The 26,219-nt window shown below is 38.1% G+C and overlaps 2 protein-coding genes and 1 non-coding gene across 5 annotated transcripts; 2 read left to right on the plus strand and 1 right to left on the minus strand.

Moving 5' to 3' along the window:
• Positions 1 to 20,415, plus strand: LOC125664545 (tumor necrosis factor receptor superfamily member 14-like). Of its 3 annotated transcripts, none has more exons than XM_056152868.1 (8): positions 1 to 672; positions 6,893 to 7,045; positions 10,140 to 10,410; positions 10,983 to 11,138; positions 12,229 to 12,397; positions 12,671 to 12,816; positions 14,516 to 14,629; positions 16,083 to 16,224. In XM_056152868.1, exons 1-8 carry the CDS (start codon positions 643 to 645, stop codon positions 16,085 to 16,087), a joined length of 1,044 nt encoding a protein of 347 aa, XP_056008843.1. In that variant the 5' UTR covers positions 1 to 642; the 3' UTR covers positions 16,088 to 16,224. The 3 variants fall into 3 exon arrangements, with proteins under 3 accessions (XP_056008843.1, XP_056008842.1, XP_056008841.1); XM_056152867.1 differs by lacking the exon at positions 16,083 to 16,224 and adding an exon at positions 16,605 to 20,415 and having other exon boundaries at positions 8 to 672; positions 12,695 to 12,816; XM_056152866.1 differs by lacking the exon at positions 16,083 to 16,224 and adding an exon at positions 16,605 to 20,415 and having other exon boundaries at positions 9 to 672.
• Positions 19,581 to 23,691, plus strand: LOC125664988 (sporozoite surface protein 2-like). Its single transcript, XM_048897741.2, has 2 exons — positions 19,581 to 19,584; positions 22,604 to 23,691. The coding sequence occupies exons 1-2, from the start codon at positions 19,581 to 19,583 to the stop codon at positions 23,689 to 23,691; spliced, it is 1,092 nt and encodes a 363-aa protein (XP_048753698.2).
• A 634-nt stretch (positions 23,692 to 24,325) lies between these two features.
• On the minus strand, positions 24,326 to 24,407 carry Trnal-aag (transfer RNA leucine (anticodon AAG)). The gene has a single exon. It is a non-coding gene; the product is annotated as a tRNA-Leu (tRNA).
• Between the last annotated feature and the right edge of the window lie 1,812 nt (positions 24,408 to 26,219).

Genomic DNA, 26,219 nt, shown 5'->3' on the forward strand with positions numbered 1-26,219 from the left:
TCACCTCCCCCTTTCACCCCCCCCCCTTTTCTGCTCCCCTTTGTGCTCTGCCCTGTCCTCCCCTCCTCAAGTTAATTGCAGCCTTAGAGATGAATCATCTTTTGGATCGTCACTGAAGATCGTCACTGAATAACTTACAAGAGCTGTGTTTGTGTTGGTGAATTTGAGATATGTGTGTTGTTTTGTTTGTTCTTTTTTTTTGGCCTGCATGAAGCAGGTGAAAGATTCTTCTTATGCCTCTATGATTCTAATTATTTCTTGGCATCAATCTGAAATTTGCTGTCTCATTCATATATGCCTTATTTGTACCATACTTATATTTAAGGACAGACTTAAAAAAGCAAAATAACTATGTCTGTCACATTTCAGTAGATCATTTCTCTACAGATTTAATCAGAAATGTTAAATCCTGATTAGATAGAAATTAAATAGGATTTCACAAACCCTGCTATGGTCGTGTCTAAGGTCAGGTGAATTCATCTGAAGTCTGTGTTCCTTATATTGAAAGATAATGTGCAACCTCATGCAAGGATCTAAAACTGAACACATGCTGTGTAATAGAGTGTTAAATATCTTTATGTCCGGAGCTTCTATAATCCTTGTGCCAAAGCCACGACCCTGCGTGTGGATTACTTCTGCCTGATGGGACGAGAGGTGATTGACACTGGACAGGTATTGATTGAATTATTAAAAGGTGGGAATTAAAGTGGAGAAATTCAGGTATACAGAGAGACTTTGCTGCACCTCTGAACAATAAGACGTGTGTTGAAGGTAAGTTTACAGGTAATAGGCTTCCATCTACCAATGAACGAGAGAATGAGCAGTGATCTATCTCATCAAATTCTAAAAAAGATAAAAAATTAAGAGAAGGGCAAACAGGACCCCTGGACACACCAGAGGTAGGATCAGGGGTCTGGACACCAGAGGTGGGATCAGGTGTCTGGACACATCAGAGGTAGGATCAGGTGTCTGGACAAACAGAGGTGGGATCAGGTGTCTGGACAAACAGAGGTGGGATCAGGTGTCTGGACAAACAGAGGTGGGATCAGGTGTCTGGACACATCAGAGGTAGGATCAGGTGTCTGGACAAACAGAGGTGGGATCAGGTGTCTGGACACATCAGAGGTAGGATCAGGTGTCTGGACACATCAGAGGTAGGATCAGGTGTCTGGACAAACAGAGGTGGGATCAGGTGTCTGGACAAACAGAGGTGGGATCAGGTGTCTGGACACATCAGAGGTAGGATCAGGTGTCTGGACAAACAGAGGTGGGATCAGGTGTCTGGACACATCAGAGGTAGGATCAGGTGTCTGGACAAGCAGAGGTAGGATCAGGGGTCTGGACACCAGAGGTAGGATCAGGTGTCTGGACAAACAGAGGTGGGATCAGGTGTCTGGACAAACAGAGGTGGGATCAGGTGTCTGGACACACCAGAGGTAGGATCAGGTGTCTGGACAAACAGAGGTGGGATCAGGTGTCTGGACACATCAGAGGTAGGATCAGGTGTCTGGACAAACAGAGGTGGGATCAGGTGTCTGGACACATCAGAGGTAGGATCAGGTGTCTGGACAAGCAGAGGTAGGATCAGGGGTCTGGACACCAGAGGTAGGATCAGGTGTCTGGACAAACAGAGGTGGGATCAGGTGTCTGGACAAACAGAGGTGGGATCAGGTGTCTGGACACACCAGAGGTAGGATCAGGTGTCTGGACAAACAGAGGTGGGATCAGGTGTCTGGACAAACAGAGGTAGGATCAGGTGTCTGGACAAACAGAGGTGGGATCAGGTGTCTGGACAAACAGAGGTGGGATCAGGTGTCTGGACACACCAGAGGTAGGATCAAGTGTCTGGAAAAACAGAGGTAGGATAAGGGGTCTGGACAAACAGAGGTGGGATCAGGTGTCTGGACACACCAGAGGTAGGATCAGGTGTCTGGACAAACAGAGGTGGGATCAGGTGTCTGGACAAACAGAGGTGGGATAAGGTGTCTGGACACACCAGAGGTAGGATCAGGTGTCTGGACAAACAGAGGTAGGATCAGGTGTCTGGACACACCAGAGGTGGGATCAGGTGTCTGGACAAACAGGTGGGATCAGGTGTCTGGACAAACAGGTGGGATCAGGGGTCTGGACAAACAGGTAGGATCAGGGGTCTGGATACACCAGAGGTGGTATCAGGTGCCTAGGAGAGTAAACATCCCCCATATTGATCTGACACGCCCATCGTGAGCCGTGTATCTTGATCAGGTGAACAAAGTATTCCGTAGTCAAAATCAATGTGTATATTGTATGTAATCTTGATCAGGTAAATGGAGTATATCTACCCTGTAACATATTAACAGTTATAAACACTTCAGTAAGCTATGGTGATTACCTGATATTGTATAATTTTTCGTTTTACGTGTCAGCCTGTTGGCCTGTTGACAGATTTTATGGTGTGTTTGTCGGTTTAACCAGATTGTTTTTCAGTCTCTTTGTCTTCAGTACACCTGTCACTCGAGACTGCACCAAGTACATGTATAATTGTCGCAATGCAGCATCTGTTCCGTTGTCAGAATGAAATTGATACTTGTAAAATGCATCTTCAGAATGACTATACAAGCCTCGTACATTGTAAATGATATGATTTGATTTGAAAAATGGTGAAACTTGATATGAATCATTGTGTCATTTTGTTGGTGTTGAAAAGAAATGATCAATTAATGTGTCAAATATGATATAAATATTGAATGTTTGTGTTAATATTTGCTTTTGGAAGATGTATTTCAAATCTTTGACTGCACTGCCCATATTAAATATTGTATTGTAACTATGGTAACTATATTTAAGGCTGGTGCATAGGGACAGCGATTTATCAATCACAGTGTTCTACAGGGTTTTCATGACGTGTGTGTATTTATCAATCACAAGTGTTTTACAGGGTTTTCATGACGTGTTTGTATTTATCAATCACAGTGTTTTACAGGGTTTTCATGACGTGTGTGTATTTATCAATCACAAGTGTTTTACAGGGTTTTCATGACGTGTGTGTATTTATCAATCACAGTGTTTTACAGGGTTTTCATGACGTGTGTGTATTTATCAATCACAGTGTTTTACAGTGTTTTCATGACGTGTGTGTATTTATCAATCACAAGTGTTTTACAGGGTTTTCATGACGTGTGTGTATTTATCAATCACAAGTGTTTTACAGGGTTTTCATGACGTGTGTGTATTTATCAATCAGTGTTTTACTGGGTTTTCATGACATGTCTGTATTTATCACAAGTGTTTTACAGGGTTTTCATGACATGTGTGTATTTATCAATCAGTGTTTTACAGGGTTTTCATGACGTGTGTATTTATCACAAGTGTTTTACAGGGTTTTCATGACGTGTGTATTTATCAATCAGTGTTTTACAGGGTTTTCATGACATGTGTATTTATCAATCACAAGTGTTTTACAGGGTTTTCATGACGTGTGTGTATTTATCAATCACAAGTGTTTTACAGGGTTTTCATGACGTGTGTATATTTATCAATCACAGTGTTTTACAGGGTTTTCATGACGTGTTTGTATTTATCAATCACAAGTGTTTTACAGGGTTTTCATGACGTGTGTGTATTTATCAATCACAAGTGTTTTACAGGGTTTTCATGACGTGTGTGTATTTTTGTTGCACAGTATTTCTTAGATGAATAGATGAACCTGAGCAAATGAGATCCCTGTTTTCTCATAATACACATATTCCTCTTGATACATGTAATTGTCCATGCCATTGTACATGTCCTCCTTCTGTCAATTTCAGTTTGAGAACATTTAGTGCGTCCTGTCTTCTGCTGTAGCATTTATCATATGTCGTCAATTTTCAGATGAAATCCCGGTGACATAGAGATCCACATGAAATTCTTTGATTGTAGATTAACATGGTGTTACTTGGGTGTAATATGGTGATAGATGTTGCAGATCTCTAGCTGTCGGGGGGGGGGGGGGGGGGGATGGGGGGATACTGGTCTGTCCTAAGGTTTTTCCTGAGAGTTAGAGATCTGGTCAGGGAGTGTTCCAAGGTTTTCCCAGAGATCTAGAGATCTGGTCTGTCCCAATATTTTCCCGGAGAGTTAGAGATCTGGCCAAATATGAGTGTCATTTAAGAAATAAATTTCTGTTTTGAGAATACATGAGGATATAAACTGCAATGTTACTTCATGAAGCATTTAGTGTTTCATATGCTGCCGTGAAGCATAAGCATTTCATATGCTGCCGTGAAGCATTTAGTGTTTCATATGCTGCCGTGAAGCATTTAGTGTTTCATATGCTGCCGTGAAGCATAGGCATTTCATATGCTGCCTTGAAGCATAAGCATTTCATATGCTGCCGTGAAGCATTTAGTGTTTCATATGCTGCCGTGAAGCATAAGCATTTCATATGCTGCCGTGAAGCATTTAGTGTTTCATATGCTGCCGTGAAGCATTTAGTGTTTCATATGCTGCCGTGAAGCATTTAGTGTTTCATATGCTGCCGTGAAGCATAAGCATGTCATATGCTGCCATGAAGCATAAGCATTTCATATGCTGCCGTGAAGCATAAGCATTTCATATGCTGCCCCGAAGCATTTAGTGTTTCATATGCTGCCGTGAAGCATAAGCATTTCATATGCTGCCGTGAAGCATAAGCATTTCATATGCTGCCGTGAAGCATAAGCATTTCATATGCTGCCGTGAAGCATAAGCATTTCATATGCTGCCGTGAAGCATTTAGTGTTTCATATGCTGCCGTGAAGCATAAGCATTTCATATGCTGCCGTGAAGCATTTAGTGTTTCATATGCTGCCGTGAAGCATTTAGTGTTTCATATGCTGCCGTGAAGCATTTAGTGTTTCATATGCTGCCGTGAAGCATTTAGTGTTTCATATGCTGCCGTGAAGCATAAGCATGTCATATGCTGCTGTGAAGCATAAGCATTTCATATGCTGCCGTGAAGCATAAGCATTTCATATGCTGCCCCGAAGCATTTAGTGTTTCATATGCTGCCGTGAAGCATAAGCATTTCATATGCTGCCGTGAAGCATAAGCATTTCATATGCTGCCGTGAAGCATAAGCATTTCATATGCTGCCGTGAAGCATAAGCATTTCATATGCTGCCGTGAAGCATAAGCATTTCATATGCTGCCGTGAAGCATTTAGTGTTTTATATGCTGCCGTAAAGCATTTAGTGTTTCATATGCTGCCGTGAAGCATTTAGTGTTTCATATGCTGCCGTGAAGCATAAGCATTTCATATGCCGGCGTGAAGCATTGCGTGTATTTTCAAAAACTGGAAATTAATTTTTAGATTAACATTTTCCTTTCATTTCTGTTGGAATTCTCACCCGTTAAGATAGCTGTACTATATCTACCAAGATTAAAATTGGATTGTTCACAGCTTCAGCGCATTCATGAGCAAATGGTCATCATTACAATTTGTAAAGATATCAAAGCCAAAAAAACATTGGAAATGTAGAACAGGCTGGAATTTGGCACAAATTATGGATACGAGTTTCCTCAGAAATACAGTGATAGTTATAATGTAAAGCCAGCCGGAGAAATGTTTTTTGGCTGTGTACGAATCTGTCCATAATTTTTTCATTGAAACTTTGTTCCTATTGTTCTGTGGATGCAGAGCCAAAGGAAAGGCGGATGTCAAATTTTGATTTAGAAAATAAAATCACACACCCGATCACTACACACACATACACACTCAGAAATGTCTCACACCCGATCACTACACACACATACACACTCAGAAATGTCTCACACCCGATCACTACACACACATACACACTCAGAAATGTCTCACACCAGATCACTACACACACATACACACTCAGAAATGTCTCACACCCGATCACTACACACACACACTCAGAAATGTCTCACACCCGATCACTACACACACATACACACTCAGAAATGTCTCACACCCGATCACTACACACTCAGAAATATCTCACACCAGATCACTACACACACATACACACTCAGAAATGTCTCGGTGATTTGAATGATTACAATTTACATACACACACACACACCACTTCAGACCAAAATTTATGTATAGCCCCATTATAGAATTCTGAAGGTCTGATGTACTCACCATGCTCGTTTCTATGTATGCCATTATTTCCCAGTGTATGCCCATCATTTTCCTGTGTACAAATGTATTTGTCTCCATGATTGGTTGTCGCTGACTATGAATTTGCTTTAGTCGGAGGCTCACCTGAAATTATATTTGCAAGTATATTGCAGCTGAGATCAATCATTTGAATAAAATGTTTATCGTGGAAATCTGCGCAAAATTTGGAGGAAATGTGATGTCCAGAATGTAAAGCTTAAATTATTGTGGCTGGAGTTTTTGTCCAGAATGTAAGGCTTATTGTGGCTGGAGTTTTGTGTCCAGAATGTAAGGCTTATTGTGGCTGGAGTTTTAATCCAGGAGAATGATGGACCCCTGATTTATAGTGTATAGGTTGTTCACTTCCTGACCAAGAGGTCGTGAGTTCGAGCCCTGCTTGTGGCATGACCGTATCAAACCTAAGATGTTAACATAGGTAATTATTGCTTCTTCGCCAAATACTTGGCATTTAGAAGTGAGAATCACTTGTCTTTCAGGTATGACCTGAGAAACAGAGGTCCTGTGTCACAGCAGGCATTGGCACATTAAAGAACCTTCACTGCTATGGCCCTGAGCAATAACCATAGGTCTAAATTTGTGGTACTTCATCTACCACTGGTGACGTCTCAATATGAGTGAAAATCAGTCATTGCCAGAAACAAGTGTTCTCTATGCACTGTGAGGCCTACATTAATGTCCGATATGAACTACACTTAATGATTTCAATATTCTAAGGTCTAGAATTGTCTACTGTTGTTTTTTCAGAGTCCTGAGATGAATTTGTACCTGCATGTGGTGGCAGTGGCGGCAGCGATTTGGACCGGGATACAGACAGTGGAGGACACCTGCAGCACTGACTTTAAGTACCATGTGAACTCCACTATTGAATGTGGCTGCTGTCTGCCCGGATTCTACAAGGTCATTATCAGCAGAATCAAAAATTGTGTCTGTCAGTGTAGGATAGAGTATCTGTCAGTCAGTGTAGGATAGAGTGCCTGTCAGTCAGTGTAGGATAGAGTATCTGTCAGTGTAGGATAGAGAGCCTGTCAGTCAGTGTAGGATAGAGTGTCTGTCAGACAGTGTAGGATAGAGTATCTGTCAGTGTAGGATAGAGAGTCTGTCGGTCAGTGTAGGATAGAGTGTCTGTCAGTCAGTGTCAGTCAGTGTAGGATAGAGTGTCAGTCAGTGTAGGATAGAGTGTCTGTCAGTCAGTGTAGGATAGAGTGTCTGTCAGTCAGTGTAGGATAGAGAGTCTGTCAGTCAGTGTAGGATAGAGTGTCAGTCAGTGTAGGATAGAGTGTCTGTGTAGGATAGAGTGTCTGTCAGTGTAGGATAGAGTGTCTGTCAGTCAGTATAGGATAGACTGTCTGTCAGTCAGTGTAGGATAGAGTGTCTGTCAGTCAGTGTAGGATAGAGTGTCTGTCAGACAGTGTAGGATAGAGTATCTGTCAGTGTAGGATAGAGAGTCTGTCAGTCAGTGTAGGATAGAGTGTCTGTCAGTCAGTGTAGGATAGAGTGTCTGTCAGTCAGTGTAGCATAGAGTGTCTGTCAGTCAGTGTAGGATAGAGAGTCTGTCAGTCAGTGTAGGATAGAGAGTCTGTCAGTCAGTGTTGGATAGAGTGTCAGTCAGTGTAGGATAGAGTGTCTGTGTAGGATAGAGTGTCTGTCAGTGTAGGATAGAGTGTCTGTCAGTCAGTATAGGATAGAGTGTCTGTCAGTCAGTGTAGGATAGAGTGTCAGTCAGTATAGGATAGAGTGTCTGTAAGACAGTGTAGGATAGAGAGTCTGTCAGTCAGTATAGGATAGAGTGTCTGTCAGTCAGTATAGGATAGAGTGTCTGTCAGTGTAGGATAGAGTGTCAGTCAGTGTAGGATAGAGTGTCAGTCAGTCAGTGTAGGATAGAGTGTCAGACAGTCAGTGTAGGATAGAGTGTCAGTCAGTCAGTGTAGGATAGAGTGTCAGTCAGTGTAGGATAGAGTGTCAGTCAGTGTAGGATAGAGTGTCAGTGAGTCAGTGTAGGATAGAGTGTCAGTGAGTCAGTGTAGGATAGAGTGTCAGTGAGTCAGTGTAGGATAGAGTGTCAGTGAGTCAGTGTAGGATAGAGTGTCTGTGAGTCAGTGTAGGATAGAGTGTCAGTGAGTCAGTGTAGGATAGAGTGTCTGTCAGTCAGTGTAGGATAGAGTGTCAGTCAGTCAGTGTAGGATAGAGTGTCAGTCAGTCAGTGTAGGATAGAGTGTCTGTCAGTCAGTGTAGGATAGAATATGCTAACATTGCTCCTAACTTTTGACCTATATGTGTATGTTAGAGTGCTTTAAAGGGACTAGTTAACGATTTTTGAAATTTGTTTTTTAATGTTGACAGCCAAAATTGTGACCTTCTGAATGCAAGAATAAAAGCAATATTTTAGCCTTAAATCTGTGTTATGTAAATAAAGACTCAAATCTTTTCATGTAAACAAACAAACCAGTGAAATATTAATTTTGTAATATAAAGCATCTTAATTTTGCATACTCACAAATTTTAACTTTTAGATGACACATTTTACCCAAAGAATGCTTGAAATGTAAAAGATATAATAAACTTACATTGTAGATCGATATCTATTTCTTTTGAAAATTTCGTAAACAATAACATACCGCAACCTTTGTTTACAAAACAAATAATAAACTCTCTAAAATGAGCTTCTGTGATAATGTATAACCTTAATTTTTATGTGAAATCTTTTAAACACATTAGACAATAGATTTTGATCATTAAAAGTGAAAAACAAAATTTTGGAGGAAATCATGAATCAGTCCCTTTAATATTTTTGTGAATGTGATATAGCTTTTGACCTATGTGTGTATGTGAGAGGGTTTTACATATTTTTGTGAATAAATCATGGCAACTAGGCATCTTTAATGCATGGTGCCTTTTTCAATGACAATTTGACCTTAGCTTTGAGTTTTTCCCCACTTACTGAAAACTTAACATTGCTTTAAGTGAAATGGTTTCCGTATGACAAGGCCTCTCCAACTGAGTATAAAAATATACAGTATGTAATATCATTCATTAACAGTGTGTCATTTTGCTTGATTAAGAAATTCACTCGGTGATTGGCTGTATCGTTTCAATAACAGTGAGTTAGGAGGACCACGCTGTGCCAGGCTTTCTGTGTGACGGGTCACTGAGAACCAAAATTAAAACCCGTTTCATTGAATTCCATGCTCGATCACGCCAGGTGTCACACCAATCTAATTAAAATCAGACTTCTTAGATCCACACCGTTTACTCTTTGTATGAAGGTTTGACACAACCTGACTAGGGGTCATGTTCATTTGAACTTTATGTTAGCCAATCAGTATGTCACTAATAAAATCTTCAGTGTTCACAATTCAAGGAAAATGGCTGCGATTGTTTGGTTTAAGAGAAAACACATCACAGTTAGATGTGATGTCACAATGCACCATTTACATCGACTGGCATTATATTCCTCGCGTTAATTAAGTAAACCATCTTGAAAACTATTCAAATCGTACTCATCCTTATTCATACATAAATCGCATTTCACAATTAATTTAATTTAGATGTATTTTACATCGTACGATATCTTGTTTGAATGAACGAAATAGATTAAGCATTATTGCGAAAGTTTAAAATTCTTTATGTGAGAATAAACAATTTTATAGTGTGGAATATACTTTGTGGGAGAGAGATTACTGCAACTTATTTACGAATTGCCAGGAACCGCCTAAATAACTATCATTGTTTGTATGGTGCAATCTGACTAGCTGATAGTTCTTATGAATATTCCAAGTAAAAGATCATCCAGACTTGACCCCCTATGGGGTTATGTCAGATCCTATTGTAGCGATTGTGAGTGTATCCTAGGATCTGATTTAATTAGATTGGGTGACACACTTGAACAATAGTACATTGTAATCAGAATTAACTACAGTATTGACCAATGTGATTGTGGATATAACAATATAAATGTGGGTGTTAAGTAACAGTTATGTTGACTAAATTTTAGGAGACAGACTGTACCCAATCTGGCAATTCAGCCAAGTGCATGGCCTGCCCACTGGGGTATTTCAGTTTGTATCATAACCAGGCTACCAGATGTCAGCCATGTTCTCTGTCCTGTACACTAAAGAACTCTGAGATCGTAGATAACTGTACGAGTCTGTCGGACATCAAGTGTAAATGTCGAGTGGGGTTCTACATGAGCTACCGTACTCCCAGCGAGGCGATCTGTGAACCACATTCCAAATGTCAACCAGGATTCCACGTCCAAAAACTAGGTTAGTAAATTCTTAAAAATTCTTTTCATAAGATTTTTTTAAAAATAGCTTTTCAGAAATTTTTTTGGTTGATGAAATGTAAATTAAACATGTTCTGTTGGCAATTTGATGGGGAAATCTTTGTCAGTTATATGTTAGTTTGTACGAATATAAACAACGCCAGTCTAAGTTTGTAGCAGAGTCTCGATAATGTCACTTATTCCTATGTGGACGACTAATCAGATAAAAGTGAAACTTGGTACAGTAAAACACACTTATAATGAACACACTTATAACGATACAGGCTGGTACAGTAAAACACACTGGTATTGTGAAGTGATATTTGTTCCCCTATGAGAGGAAAATAACAAAAGTTATCTTAATTATAATGAAGTTTTGTTATAGCGAATTGTTTTTTACTGGCCTTAGAGGTTTGCTATAACCATGTTTTACTGTATAATGAAGTTTTTTTTTTTTTTACTGGCCCTGGAAGTTCACTATAATCGTGTTTTACTGTAATAGTTATTTTTTTAAATTTATTTGTACAGCATGACATTATTCATTATGGACTGACTTAGTGTGAACTTTTGTAGGCACATCGACAGAGGACACCACATGTAAAGCATGTCTCAAGGGAACATTTCAAAACAGAGAAAATCTAGAAAGCACATGTAAAAATTGTAGCACTTGTTCCGATCCATCAGGGGAGAGAATGGCTTGCTCAAGTCTTTCAGACACACAGTGCAATGGTATGTCTGTCATGTTTTGTTACTTATTTGTTTGTTTATGATCAGATGTTACATTATTTTAATGGATAACTGTAGCATTAAAAATATTGAGGAAGTCCGATGGATTAAACATTTGTATGACATAATTCTCTCGGGTTTTACATTATGACTCCCCAGAATGTTAGATTTTCATTCAAAATAGCCAACAATACAAGATGATTTACAATTTTATGAATAGAGAACATTCTCACAATGTGTATACAAAAAACAGTTTTAATTTTTCACATGAAAAAGTAAAGATAATGAATAGTGATCAATCTCATAAATCCTATAAAGAATACAAAATTAGGAAAAGGGTAAACACAGACTCCTGGACACACCAGAGGTGGGAATCAGGTGCCCAAGAGGAGTAAGCATTCATTCTATGTGTCTGTCTTCACTAATTGATATGTAGGTACACAGAAAAATGTTTTGATTGGGGACAAATAATGTAAGGTAATAACATTCAATAAATATAAATGGAACATATACAATTAAGCAATATGTAACAAGTTTTGTATTTAATAGATGTAAAAAGAAATGACAGGTATTTGAGAGATATATTTTACTGAGTTAGCAACATAGAGAAATAGAATTTCTATGAAGGCTTTATTTACTTAGTAAACCAGTCGATTGCAAATTACAAATTGACTCATACAGACAGGTAAGATTTTGTTGACACATACAGACAGGTAAGGTTTCGTTGACACAGACAGGTAAGGTTTTGTTGACATTGACACATACAGACAGATAAGATTTTGTTGACACATACAGAAGGTAAGGTTTTGTTGACATTGACACATACAGACAGATAAGATTTTGTTGACACATACAGAAGGTAAGGTTTTGTTGACACATACAGACAGGTAAGATTTCATTGACACATACAGAAGGTAAGGTTTTGTTGACATTGACACATACAGACAGATAAGATTTTGTTGACACATACAGACAGATAAGATTTTGTTGACATATACAGAAGGTAAGGTTTCCTTGACACATACAGACAGGTAAGATTTCGTTGACACATATAGACAGCTGTAAGCTGTAATCGTTGTCTCTTTGTACTCAGATGAACCAACATCTCTTGACAAACAGAACGAGGTGACCACACCACCAGCAGTGATAGCAGGAGCTGTTGTAGGGGTGATAGCGGTGGCGGCGGTGGTGATGGTAGTGACAGTATTATGTCACAGACGAGGTCATCACATTCCCTGTCTCAAGGTCACGCAGGAAGAAAGGTATAGATCTCTCAGAGAATTTCCTATGAGTAACACTGTGCAAATAATCTCAGAACTAAATTTAGCCATCTTTAAAATTTGTTAATCAATTGTAGCAATTTAGGCCACAAGACAAAGTTGACATTTAAGGGTTATATGCTCTTTTACAGTGAATGAAGTTAACATTGTTCAAATACTTTACTCAGACTTTTGCTCAATGCATCATTATAACTTGTATTCGAAAATCAAATGAATATGTATGTTAATTTGTTTCCAACACTTATTTTCATAAAGACCTGAAGAATTACATATTATTAGGAGTCCTAATGGACACACTCATGTTGAACAAGGACAGCACCAGGAAGGAGTGAGGTCATCAGAAAATGGACATCATGACTACGCCCTAATTGTCCCCAACACGGAGGATTCACCAAAGAGAGGTAAGTCAAGCATTCACTCACTCAGGAGAAATAAGCTTTGTGTGTACGTGCTTCAGTGATTTATACGAGGGTGAGGGAGAATGGTTTTGTGTGTACTAGGTTCAGTGATTTACACGAGGGTGAGGGAGAATGGCTTTGTGTGTACGTGTTTCAGTGATTTACATGAGGGTGAGGGAGAATGGCTTTGTGTGTACTAGGTTCAGTGATTTACATGAGGGTGAGGGAGAATGGTTTTGTGTGCTTCAGTGATTTACACGAGGGTGAGGGAGAATGGTTTTGTGTGTACGTGTTTCAGTGATTTACATGAGGGTGAGGGAGAATGGCTTTGTGTGTTTCAGCGATTTACATGAGAGTGAGGGAGAATGGTTTGTGTGTACGTGTTTCAGTGATTTACACGAGAGTGAGGGAGAATGGTTTTGTGTGTTTCAGTGATTTACATGAGAGTGATGGAGAATGGTTTTATGTGTACGTGTTTCAGCGATTTACTTGAGGGTGAGGGAGAATGGCTTTGTGTGTTTCAGTGATTTACACGAGGGTGAGGGAGAATGGCTTTTTGTGTTTCAGTGATTTACACGAGGGTGAGGGAGAATGGCTTTTTGTGTATGTGTTTCAATGATTTACATGAGAGTGAGGGAGAATGGCTTTGTGTGTTTCAGTGATTTACACGAGAGTGAGGGAGAATGGTTTTGTGTGTTTCAGTGATTTACACGAGGGTGAGGGAGAATGGTTTTGTGTGTACGTGTTTCAGTGATTTACATGAGGGTGAGGGAGAATGGTTTTGTGTGTACGTGTTTCAGTGATTTACATGAGGGTGAGGGAGAATGGCTTTGTGTGTTTCAGCGATTTACATGAGAGTGAGGGAGAATGGTTTGTGTGTACGTGTTTCAGTGATTTACACGAGAGTGAGGGAGAATGGTTTTGTGTGTTTCAGTGATTTACATGAGAGTGATGGAGAATGGTTTTATGTGTACGTGTTTCAGCGATTTACTTGAGGGTGAGGGAGAATGGCTTTGTGTGTTTCAGTGATTTACACGAGGGTGAGGGAGAATGGCTTTTTGTGTTTCAGTGATTTACACGAGGGTGAGGGAGAATGGCTTTTTGTGTATGTGTTTCAATGATTTACATGAGAGTGAGGGAGAATGGCTTTGTGTGTTTCAGTGATTTACACGAGAGTGAGGGAGAATGGTTTTGTGTGTTTCAGTGATTTACACGAGGGTGAGGGAGAATGGTTTTGTGTGTACGTGTTTCAGTGATTTACATGAGGGTGAGGGAGAATGGTTTTGTGTGTACGTGTTTCAGTGATTTACATGAGGGTGAGGGAGAATGGCTTTGTGTGTTTCAGCGATTTACATGAGAGTGAGGGAGAATGGTTTTTTGTGTATGTGTTTCAATGATTTACACGAGAGTGAGGGTGAATGGTTTTGTGTGTTTCAGCGATTTACACGAGGGTGAGGGAGAATGGTTTTGTGTGTTTCAGTGATTTACACGAGGGTGAAGGAGAATGGCTTTGTGTGTACTAGGTTCAGTGATTTACATGAGGGTGAGGGAGAATGGCTTTGTGTGTTTCAGTGATTTACACGAGGGTGAGGGAGTATGGCTTTGTGTGTACGTGGTTCAGTGATTTACACGAGGGTGAGGGAGAATGGTTTTGTGTGTACTAGGTTCAGTCATTCTCTATACTACTTATTTCTTTTGCCAGACAAACCTGTGAGCCGTCGTGCACTAATAGAGAAAAGCTGGGCAGACCTAAGTCTCCTGTTACAGAAAGATCTCCCAATTTCTGACTGGAAATTTGTAATCAGAGAATTGTATGGTAAGTTATGTAAGAACTCCCGATTTCTGACTGGAAATTTGTCATCAGAGAATTGTATGGTAAGTTATGTAAGAATTCCCAATCTTCAACTGAAAATATAGTCATTACCCTTTCATACCGAAAATATAGTCATTACCCTTTCATACTGAAAATATAGTCATTACCTTTCGTACTGAAAATATAGTCATTACCCTTTCATACTGAAAATATAGTCATTACCTTTCGTACTGAATATATATAGTTATTACCCTTTCGTACTGTAAATTGTCTCCAGTTTATCAATTTTACCTAATCGAACCTTGTTATCTCGAACTCAATGAGGCTGAGAAAAAACTTAAATGATATCCCAGGGTTGGAAATATTGAGGTTAAGTTACATAAAGAAAATGTAGTTGTGCTTCCAACTCACTTAGACATGTCTGTGGTATCAGGATATCGATGTTCGAAATATCGATGATCAAGATATCGCTGTTCGAGATATTGAAATTCAACTGTGTGATGCAACACTGTGCATGTTTGCTAGTGAAACAAAATAAAAAGATTTGAACATAGTTAGATACATAATAATAGAAGTAACATTAACTGTGGTTTACTATTGTTTGTATTCACTTATTATACCCCCCGCAACAAGTTGTGGGGGGGTATACTGGAATCGGGTTGTCCGTCCGTCTGTAGAAGCAATGGTTTCCGGGCTCTAAAGCATTATCTTTTCCACCTACCGTCACCATATCATATATATGGACTACCCATGGGATGAAGATGTTCCCTATCGATTTTGGGGTCAAAGGTCAAGCGCACTGGACATCGAAGTAGCAATATAAAGCGTTATCCTTTCCACCTACAGTCACTATATCTTACATATGGACTACCCATGGGATGAAGATGTTCCCTATCGATTTTGGGGTCAAAAGGTCAAAGGTCACGTGCACTGGACATCGAAGTAGCAATATGGTTCGGTTTGTCATGCCATTTGTTTTTTACACTCAGAAAAGAGGTAGTTTATACCTATTACCAACATCCTTTGGGAGATTGGGGTAAGCGGGGGGTATTCTTAGTGAGCATTGCTCACAGTACCTCTTGTTGATTTTGTCGTTGAGATGACGCTGGAAAACCATTGATCCTTTGTAACAGTAGTAATATTTATGTAAGAGAAATGAATTAAAGAGGTAGCTGTTCGTGCATTTTCAAATGTCGCAGTCAGCCGGGTTTGATCACCGGTGCCCGGATCGCTCTGTAGGTAGAGCATCTGACTAAAGATTCAGGGGGCCCGGGTTTCAGTATCTGAAATCATGATATCTTGAATACCATGAATATGTCGAAGTGATTCAGAAGTCTCAACCATTTATTCTTTAAATATCTCAAATTCTCGGATATCTCGAAGTTTTTTCTCATATTTTTTAATCCTGGTCTAGTCTGTTGCATTTTCTCCCTTCCTGTTACATTTGGTGCCTTAGACTAGCCCCTGAAACTGACAGGTGAAATTGCCTGCCAGGTAATAAAGATCCTGGGTTGATGTCTTCAAAGACATTTGAGGAGGGAAGAATTTGGCAGTCAGCTGGGTTCGATCACCGGTGCCCGGTTAGCTTGTGGAATAGCTGACAGTGGGTGAGTTAATAATAATAATAATAATAATAATATCTATTTATATAGTGCCCTATATGACTATGAATAACCACTCTAAAACACTGCACACAATAAAAATGATACAGCATGTTATAAACGTAGTAAAAGGATCCACATGCAGATTTAACTACAGTTGAACTTCAGTATCTGAAATAACGATATCTTGAATATCATGAATATGTCGAAGTGATTCAGAAATCCCAACCATTTATTCTTCAAATTCTCGGATATCTCGGAAGTTTTTTCTCAGTTCCATTGAGTTCGAGATAATGAGGTTTGACTGTATATGCCACTCAAAACATTTTTATCTAGCAATAAGAATTTCAATGGCGCTTCATTATCACACATTACAGGTACGGTTGATAAATCTGCTGACCGGGTTCTAGAGGAGCATGAAGCAAACCATCCAAGGAACGTGAAAGAACAAATCTACTGTTGCCTTCAGAGCTTTAGTCAGCAGACAGACATTTGTTCATATGACTTCCAGAAACTTAGAGCCATTTTGTGTGACCATGACCACAATGAACTGGCAGAGAAAATTCAGAAGGATGATCGCTTTAGTCCATTGTTTCCAGGCAACAGTTGAACAGCGTAAGGTGATGTTCCGCGGACCCAGTGATTTACTTGATCGGAACGTGTGCTCAGAATGCTGTACGATTGTCACGGATGTAGAATACTTCAAGAATTCCCAATGTCTTATTGCAACCCCAGCAAAATGACAAACAAATTGTGTTGTAATCAATTCACTCTACATTGAACAGCGGACGTCATCCCATCGCGCATCCAATTTGGATTTTACTACGCCTTAAGAGTGTTATTAAGAACTTTTAAAAGTGTAAATGAATTCACATAACGTAACTCTCAAATATTTTTGACAAGACTTGTACAAACCACATTCATACAAATAACTTCCCCTGTAGAGTAACCTCCCCTTCCCTTATACACGTATCTGACTTACAACATTGCTGTAGATCAGTCCTTGGAGTGTCTAAATTGCATTCTGCATATTGGTACTTGTATGTGTTGTTTTTTATTTTGAAGGGGAATGGATACAAATTATGTAAATGTGGCTTGACACCTACTACATGAGTATTGTAGATTCCTAAACATATGTGAGGAATTTATTATCATATAATTTCATGAGAGCCACCACTCGCAAAATAAAAACATGTACCACTTTTATTCTTGCTGAGATACATGTAAAAATGCTAATGAACAGATCACTGGTGAATTCATGTTTTTGGGATTTGATGTCCACCGAATTATTTTGCGATATTATAAACTAGCGTAAAGATTCTAAAGTGTAAATATGTTCGATATATTTTTTGTTGACAGCCTTTTTAGTGTATGCCTTGGAAAAGTCTACTTATTTCAAACAATGAATCTCAATAATTTTGACCCTATAATTTTCTATTTACAATTTACAGTTCAGGAAAATCAATGTACCCATTAACATTTGAAGTAGAACAAGGTCACAGTTGATGTAGAGAGACATCGTGTCATGACTTTTGCTGTTTGCTTCATTAGATTATCACACTTTCTTAATGCACATTCATTATGGAAAACGCAAGGATTCGCTTCATAGATGATTATGTTTATACTTGTAATACTCCGAGTTTGTTCATTTCAGAAATGCATGATGACGATCATTGATTGAAAATATTCATAATAATCATTATACATATCACTACAATTCTCGATCTCTATCCATGAGAGCTAAGGTTGTTTTTGTTTATCCAATATTTTTTCCCCGTTTCTTATTATACATGTCGCTTGTTATTGTAGAAAACATTAGTTAGCAGTGTTGTGCATTATTTGCTCCGGTTTTCTAGGGTTAAGTCATTGGTGTGATTTACAAATGCATGCTAGTCATTTTTAGCTCAACAACGCATTCAGAGAATGTTAAAAGAGATGTGTGTGCCACTTTTGGGTTTTGATCTGTAATTGAATCTTGTTTATACATGTATATGTGAAATCTGTTAAATTCCTATACATTGCTCATGTATTTATACATGTAGTTAATGGGTCTATTGAATTGTGATTCCGGATGAACTTTGTGCGATTATGAAATATTTTTTCTCCCAGTAAAACTGTGTGTAGTTTCTGTTAGTTACAAGGTCTGAGCTGAATTAAATTCAGGGTAAAAAGTGGGGCATTGTCATGAGATGGTTATTTCTCTATTGGTATATTTAATGATTTAATGTGTGGTGTTATACATATGTACAGTTTGTGTGATTTGTTGTTTTTTCAACTCGCATAATCAGGAAAAAGTGTTGATTTTTTTTTAATGTTTATTGTTGTGTTATATTTATGTTCCTTAATTAAAAAGGAATTGACTGTTATACTGTGCATTCTTTGAACGCCTGACAGTGAAACAATTTACAAAACAGCAAGATTATTACTTAGCTACTGTAAACCATTTTTTATTCGCCATGACTGTATTTTGCATCGATTAATTTTAGCAACCACATGAATAAATTTGAGCAATTGCATCAATTACTAGTAAAGTTAGCAAACATATTGATTAATTTTAGCGAACATACTAATTTTGAGTGAACACATCGATTAATTTTAGCGAACATATCAATTAATTTTAGTGAACGCATTGATTAATTTTAGCAAACAATATAATCTTACACAAAATGCAAGCGACATTAATCCCTTACTGTGACGTCATAGGCAGTGTGATGCGCAAAGAGATAATGGACTGGTTTATGGTGAAAATACTTGCAATGAAGTTCATGCGAGTGTCGCGAAAATTTCTCTTTCATGTGAATAAAAGTTGGTTTGCAGTATTTTTCGTAAATAGTCACTGTAGATAAGCCAACTTAATTTATTATATAGAGTGTAAATAGATCTTTAATATTTAAATTTGAATAATTTATTTACACAGTGCTATTTTTCCATGCACAATAAACTTTAGTGTATAAGGGACGAGATCAAAAGATCGATGTCGGATAAAAATCTAAATTCAAATAGTTAGGGGGAGGGAGGGTAAAATTTCCTGTAAGTTTCTGTCATCCGACATCTATTACACTTGTGGAAAAAGAAAAAAGACAAATGATTGTTGAAAACCACATAATATTACATTTTAATGAATATATTTAATAGATTTAATGTACACTTTCATTTGTGAATAAACAGTAGAATAGGTATTACTGAGTGTTATTTATAATTGTATGTCTTTACTTGTTCTTACGATTAGTTTCAACATTCATCACATTTAGTTTTAAGGGGAGAAGTGAAAACTATGTGAATTTAGTTTTTTGTCAGACATTGATCTTTTGATCTCGCCCCTAACTGACTTATTCTAGATTTGATTTGTGACAATGGGTAAAAACACAAGATTTTTATATTGTAAAAATGAGATTTACCTACAAAAATATATATGAAATGACCTACATGTATTCTCCTTTTCTACGTATGAATGTTTTTGAAATCCTTTTTATTTTGTGAGTATTGCCTGATTAGTAATTTAGTGTCAAATTGAATGAATTCAAACTGTATTTGAATGAAGCTCCATTTCGTATTATTTATAACTGTATATACTGTAAATACTATATTGCTGTAAATGTATTATATTTAGCGGTACGATATTTGGCAGAAATTTATTTTTCAACAAGTTAGCGTAGATTTGGTTTGTAATTGTGCTATATAAAGATCCATAAACGCAAGACATTTAAATGCGAAAGTGATGGACTTGAATTAGTGGTAGCTGCTTTCTGTGAGAGGCGTTAAATAACGTAGAATTGAATTAGTGGTAGCTACTTTCCGTGAGTGGCATTAAATACCGTAGAATTGAATTAGTGGTAGCTGCTTTCCGTGAGTGGCATTAAATACCGTAGAATACTTAGCCGAATAGAATACATTTACAGTAATACTTGTGCTATTTTTACATGGATCATTAATGATCAGATAGTACCAGAATGCATCAGATAGTCCCAGAATGCATCAGATAGTCCCAGAATGCATGACATATCACCATTCTCAGTATTCAAGAATTTCATAAAATTTTGTTTCAATTAAATACTGTTCATATAAACCAGTGATTAATGTGTTTGTTGTGTTATTTATGTTTGTTGCTGAGATTCTTCAGTTGGACTGATTTTATCCACTTCGTTGGAGTCTGACTTTGTCAAAGTTCAATAAATGATAGAAAATCTTTGCTTTGGTATAATTATGTTTTGTTTTCCATGCCCTTCTCTTAATTTGTGTTAAGTGTTAAGAAGTCTAATGACATCAGCACTTATAAGGGTTTTTGGTTTTATGAGGAATTGCTGGCCTGAATACATTTGCTTGGTTGTAAAAATTTGAAAATTACCTGACATGTATTAAAAATCAAAACAGGCAGATCTGTAAGGGTTAATGTACGAGTATCGCTCCATTCCTTAAAAGCAATGGACCTCGGCCCCTCTGGGGAGTGATACGAGTACATTGACCCACTTAAAATCCACCTTTTAAAAACTAAACTTTGTGCATTTTAATCATGTCTTACGTTTTTCATTCTTTTGTTGCATGCATTTATATCTACTTGTATAAAGGTTGACCTACTTTCCACACACTCCATTCCTGAAAAATAATGGAGTGTTCGAACAAAAGAATGACGTCATAGGTGGATTTTAATGCATGTTCAACACAATTTTCACCGATTTTTATACATGCAGAAATAGTAATTTAATAATATAGTGATTAATATATAATGATTTAGTAATTAATAATATAGTGATTAATATATAATGATTTAGTAATTAATAATATAGTGATTAATATATAATGATTTAGTAATTAATAATATAGTGATTAATATATAATGATTTAGTAATTAATAATAATACAGTAATTGATAATGAATGATACAGCAATTAATAATGATATAGTAATTTAATAATAGAGTAATTAATATATAATGATAATATAGTAATTAATGATAACAGTACTGTAATCAATAATACAGTAATTAATAATAATACAGTAATTGATAATGAATGATACAGCAATTAATAATGATATAGTAATTTAATAATAGAGTAATTAATATATAATGATAATATAGTAATTAATGATAACAGTACTGTAATCAATAATACAGCAATTAATAATGATATAGTAATTTAATAATAGAGTAATTAATATATAATGATTTAGTGATTAATAATAACATTGTAATTAATAATGATATTACATGTACTAGAATCCTTCATTAGTACGAGTGTGGGATAGGGAAATTCCACCGAGGGAACAAGATTCGCTGTCTAGGACGAGGCTTTGCCGAGTCGACAGTGAATCTTGTTCCAGAGGTGGAATTTCACTTTCTCACATTATCACCAGTGTGAGATCAACTTTATCCATGTGAGACAGCCATGTGAGATTTTTCTGTCTCACATTATCACCAATGTGAGATCGACTTTACCTATGTGAGACAGCCATGTGAGATTTTTCTGTCTCACATTATCACCAATGTGAGATCGACTTTACCCCTGTGAGACAGCCATGTGAGATTTTTCTGTCTCACATTATCATCAGTGTGAGATCGACTTTACCCCTGTGAGACAGCCATGTGAGATTTTTCTGTCTCACATCACCAATGTGAGATCGACTTTACCTATGTGAGACAGCCATGTGAGATTTTTCTGTCTCACATTATCACCAATGTGAGATCGACTTTACCCCTGTGAGACAGCCATGTGAGATTTTTCTGTCTCACATTATCACCAGTGTGAGATCGACTTTACCCCTGTGAGACAGCCATGTGAGATTTTTCTGTCTCACATTATCACCAGTGTGAGATCAACTTTACCCCTGTGAGACAGCCATGTGAGATTTTTCTGTCTCACACTGCTGCGACATCATTTGATTGTGACGTAATATATTTTCTATGATTTACATTACACGGTGAAGATTTACATTACACAGTGAAGCAAAAATATTTTGCATTGTTATCTTTAAATTTTAATGTATATAACTTTCTGTTGGAAAACCTTGGGTTTTTTAGTTTACACTTATAGTGTAAACCATTTTCAGGTATGCTCTTTCTGCCTATCTAATTAGTTTTTGCATTGAAGTTCAAATGAGGATTTTGATAATTTAGAATTTTCTCAAAGCTCCTAGATTCATGCACGAAACTGTAGTTAAAATGTGAGAAAAATAATTCTTCATTATTTACTCATGTGGGATAGGGAAATTCTACCTCTAGAACAAGAATCGCTGTCTAGGACTTGGCAAAGCCTCATCCAAGACTGCGAATCATGTCCCCTCGATGGAATTTCCCTATCCCACATGAGTACTAATGAAGGATTCTATTAATCCCACACGAGTAAATAATGAAGGATTATTTTTCTCACATTTTACCCAGTCATCCTCTACACCAACCAGAGAGTACCCAGCAGTACTCCAACCAGACAGTACCCAGCAGTACTCCAACCAGAGAGTACCCAGCATTACTCCAACCAGAGAGTACCCAGCAGTACTCCAACCAGAGAGTACCCAGCAGCAGTACTCCAACCAGAGAGTATCCAGCAGTACTCCAACCAGAGAGAACCCAGCAGTACTCCAACCAGAGAGTACCCAGCAGTACTCCAACCAGAGAGTATCCAGCAGTACTCCAACCAGAGAGTATCCAGTAGTACTCCAACTAGAGAGTACCCAGCAGTACTCCAACCAGAGAGAACCAGGGTCCCAGCAGTACTCCAACCAGAGAGTACCCAGCAGTACTCCAACCAGAGAGAACCAGGGTCCCAGCAGTACTCCAACCAGAGAGTACCCAACAGTACTCCAACCAGAGAGAACCAGGGTCCCAGCAGTACTCCAACCAGAGAGTACCCAGCAGTACTCCAACCAGAGAGAACCCGGGTCCCAGCAGTACTCCAACCAGAGAGTACCCGGATCCCAGCAGTACTCCAACCAGAGAGTACCCAGCAGTACTCCAACCAGAGAGTACCCAGTAGTACTCCAACCAGAGAGTACCCAGCAGTACTCCAACCAGAGAGTACCCAGCAGTACTCCAACCAGAGAGAACCCGGGTCCCAGCAGTACTCCAACCAGAGTGTACCCGGATCCCAGCAGTACTCTGACCAGAGAGTACCCAGCAGTACTCCAACCAGAGAGTACCCGGATCCTAGCAGTACTCCAACCAGAGAGTACTCAGCAGTAGTCCAACCAGAGAGAACCCGGATCCCAGCAGTACTCCAACCAGAGAGAACCCGGATCCCAGCAGTACTCCAACCAGAGAGTACCCGGATCCCAGCAGTACTCCAACCAGAGAGTACTCAGCAGTACTCCAACCAGAGAGAACCCGGATCCCAGCAGTACTCCAACCAGAGAGAACCCGGATCCCAGCAGTACTCCAACCAGAGAGAACCCGGATCCCAGCAGTATTCCAACCAGAGAGAACCCGGGTCCCAGCAGTACTCCAACCAGAGAGTACCCGGATCCCAGCAGTAGTCAAAATCAGAGTGTAATGAACGGCTGACTTCTGTAGAAACCCCTGTAACATCAACTTGTTTGTCAGTATAGCCTGCCTTGATTTAAAAACTGATCATATGCCGAACAAGCTCTTGGGTATCAAATCAGTTGAGAGATATAAACACCATATATGCAGGTGATAATGGAATTTTGCTACATAAATATGGGAAGTTGAAGATGGAGAAGCTGAAGTCATAAATAATAATAATGATACCATATTTATATGACACCATTTTCATACACTGTATACGTACGCTTAAAGGTGCTTTACAATGCATATACCTTTCTACAGAATGTTATACACATAAGCCTCATGATACATAGAAAATAGATAAAACATTAATTAAAAAAGCAATGATATAAAAGGCGTTATCACATGTCAACAGTCCGTAGCTGTACCTATTCTGATTGTACACATAAAACATGAAAACACAAAGTCATCCCATTTGTCGTAAAGTGGAGTTGTCAGTCTATGTTAAATGAAATATTAAAGTAGGAGTTCACTGGGATATATTGAATCAACATATGAATGAAAATAAACAAGTTCTAACCACAATGATTACCATCGGGGAATGATGGTGAAAAACGGGTTCTTCTGAGAGAGAAAAAATTCTGGCAGCGGTGGGATTCGAACCCACGCCTCCGAAGAGACTGGTGCCTTAAACCAGCGCCTTAGACCGCTCGGCCACGCTACCTATGACACAAATAAAATTAAAACCAAACATATTATTATACTTATTGTATTGCTCGTTATCTATAGTATTTCCACTCGTTTTGGTATATATATATATATGTATTTAAAAAAAAAAAAAAAAAAAAAAAAAAAGACGGAGAAAGAAAGGAAATTAGCGAACTCGTTAAAGAAGTAATTCAAAAACAACATTCCAAGGGAAGTAAACACAGACTGGCGATCTCGGCGCATTGCCAGTCTGCAAGACAAGCACCAGTTACATCGACAGTGTCGACGACACACACAGGCTATATATCTAAATATATATTAAACAAGAATTCACAAAAATCATTATTGAGAAAAGAAATTTAACGAGTCCAAATAAAAAGATATTAGCGAGTAATATCAGTGGCGGATCCAGGATTTCCGATTGGGGGTGGGGGCGGCGGCGGCACATTAGCCAAAATACTCGAGCCATTTTGGGTGCCAAATCTGGGGTTTTCATCTACCTATGCCCGTAATGTCTTGTAAATTTGTGGCATAAAGGGGGAGGGGGCTCCCCTCTATACACTTTGGTATATATCAGTTATATGAAACAAGCTCCTGTGGTCTATTTAGGCCTACCTGTGAGACTCCTAGTGAGGGATAACCCCCCCCCCCCCCCCCCCTAAATATTTGAAATATCATCATTTTCAACGCATTGTTAGTGCACTCGAGCGTCAAAAGTATTTTAACACTGCTGATTTTCACATTAGGCTATAATTCATTGAATAATACAAATTTTAAAGCACTGGTAAAAATATTTATGCAGCCATCACCATAAAAATTTCACAAATCATTCACAATCGCCTAAATTTAAATGTTATTGTTATTTTTTCTATGTGTGTTACAGTTTTCAACACTCACTATAGGATAATCATGTTGTAAGAACGTACTTTATTTGAACTTAACCTTGCACATTTCATATTAATTAACATTAAAAACGTCTAGATCTATACCCCGTAATTCATAAATCGACACACAAAAAAGATAGAAAGTAACATTCGTCATGGATCTTGAGTGAATTCTGCATATATTTTGAAAATTTCATAATGATAACATTAATTTTAAAATTTTGGTGATGTTTTTGAAATATGAAAGTTGTAATGAATATAGTGAAAATTAGCAGTGTGGAAATTTAATAGTTTTGACCCTCGAGTGCATTTCGCGTATTAAGATCTGATAAATATATATTATTACTACAGTAACTTGATCCGAAGAGTCGGATCACGTCGAGTTGACAGGCGCGGATCATCAGATCACACGAGACGCGATGCGTCGAGTTTGATCTGATGATCCGCGCCTGTCAACGAGACGTGATCCAACTCTTCGGATCAAGTTACTGTTGTAATGATAAATTTATTATACACCCCCTTATGTATTTTAAATCCACATTTATAAGATAATAAATGTAATCCAAATTATTAAAAACACAGACATACCATGAAATTCTATTTTGTGTACGCAGTTTTGTTTATGACGCGGTCAACATTTTCAACAAATAACGTAGCGTGATTGTGACGGCATCATTTTCAGAGGATACTGATACGGAATCAGAAAACCAGTGTAGTGATCTGGAAAACTGGATCACACGCTGTGAAATACACAGTATCAAAGAACGATATATTGATGGGTATATAATAAAAGGAAAACCCGACACAGAATGTTAAATATCAATGTATTTTTATTATGCATAATTAATTATAGAAACCTCTTCTCATTCCTTTCTAATTTCATAATTCCAAAAAAGTATAAAAAAGATGAATGATATTTATCAACTATGAAAAAATTGCATGTT

Source organism: Ostrea edulis, chromosome 1 (assembly GCF_947568905.1).
Source record: "Ostrea edulis chromosome 1, xbOstEdul1.1, whole genome shotgun sequence".
NCBI classification, from domain to species: Eukaryota; Metazoa; Mollusca; class Bivalvia; order Ostreida; family Ostreidae; genus Ostrea; species Ostrea edulis.